A 1,070-nucleotide genomic window follows, 5' to 3' on the forward strand; every position below is an offset into this window, starting at 1 on the left:
GGCGGCAATAAGTCCCGGACCAGGACGCCTCCGCCCGCCCTGCCCCTCCCCTCCGCGCCCCGCCATCGAGGACGAGTACTACCCGGACCCGGGCGTGCCGGAGGCCGGCGGAGGACTAAGTAGAGACCGACCAGACTAAGGTCGCGATTGGGTGCCGTTGGAATCCCTATGCTGCCTGTGCGTGCTCAGTCGCGACCTTAGGCTGGTCTGACTATACTACAACGTCGACCGCAACTCCAGGAAAGCAGCAGTCACACTCTACGTGGAGGGGAGGGCCACAAATGGGTGTCACGTAACTATGTGTTCGGTGCCAACATCTGTTGCCAATATATCGATTATTGGCCGCCAAACAAAGAGCGATAAAAGTCGCGGGAGAAAGCGGTGGCCACGCACCGTGTGAATGTGTGTGAAATGAAAGTGGCACTCTAGATAATTTATTCTTTGTCAAAAAACCTCCTTGGGCCATCTAAATGAAACATGCGGCGACGTGGCGTAGGGAGGGAAGTGATAACAAAAAACACTCCAAGCCCTCTGACCAACACGTTTCGCGTGGCGTTCGTGGAGCTGCTCTGAGGCTGGCTGAGCTGGATTTTTTTATTTGTCCTTTTTCGTCGTGTCTCACGACCACCACCGTCCTTTTCCAGGAAAACAGCTGCCAATAATGGCGTCCATAATGAATTGAGCCGGTGACCGAGGAGACACGCCAATCTGGAGGGCGAGGACGCGGGCCCCTTGGGCGGGCCCAGCGGGCCCCAACCTACCTGTTTGGCCGTGAGGGTGGCGTTGTGCAGCTCGTCCAGGGTGGGCCTGTAAGCGGCCTGGATGGACATGATGTTGCGGTAGTTGTCCAGGCGGGGCAGCGCCTCCCTGGTGAGCTGCCGGAAGCTCTTGGCGTAGGCATAGGTGTTGGCGTCCGACGTGGGCCGACCTGCGGACACACAGCACCGAGTCAGAGAAGGAGGGGAGGAGGGCGGCTCGGTCGGTGCTCAGGAAGAAGGACGTGGCCCTGATCGACAGATACCAAGTACCGGCGAGCCTGGCTCTTGACGCCCTTGACGCCACCAACAGAC

The 1,070-nt window shown here is 59.0% G+C and overlaps 1 protein-coding gene across 2 annotated transcripts in view; it reads right to left on the reverse strand.

The window, feature by feature from the left end:
* Window positions 1–928, reverse strand: part of LOC113213284 (bumetanide-sensitive sodium-(potassium)-chloride cotransporter) — a gene marked incomplete at its 5' end in the record, with an annotated part of 24,979 nt that extends 24,051 nt beyond the window's left edge. For both annotated transcript variants that reach the window (XM_026432300.1, XM_026432299.1), the window contains 1 exon segment: window positions 762–928. In XM_026432300.1, coding sequence (XP_026288085.1) covers window positions 762–928 — 167 coding nt within the window.
* Window positions 929–1,070: the final 142 nt, after the last annotated feature.

The sequence above is a fragment of the Frankliniella occidentalis genome, unplaced genomic scaffold (assembly GCF_000697945.3).
Source record: "Frankliniella occidentalis isolate FOCC.00 unplaced genomic scaffold, Focc_3.1 Scaffold40, whole genome shotgun sequence".
NCBI lineage: Eukaryota > Metazoa > Arthropoda > Insecta > Thysanoptera > Thripidae > Frankliniella > Frankliniella occidentalis.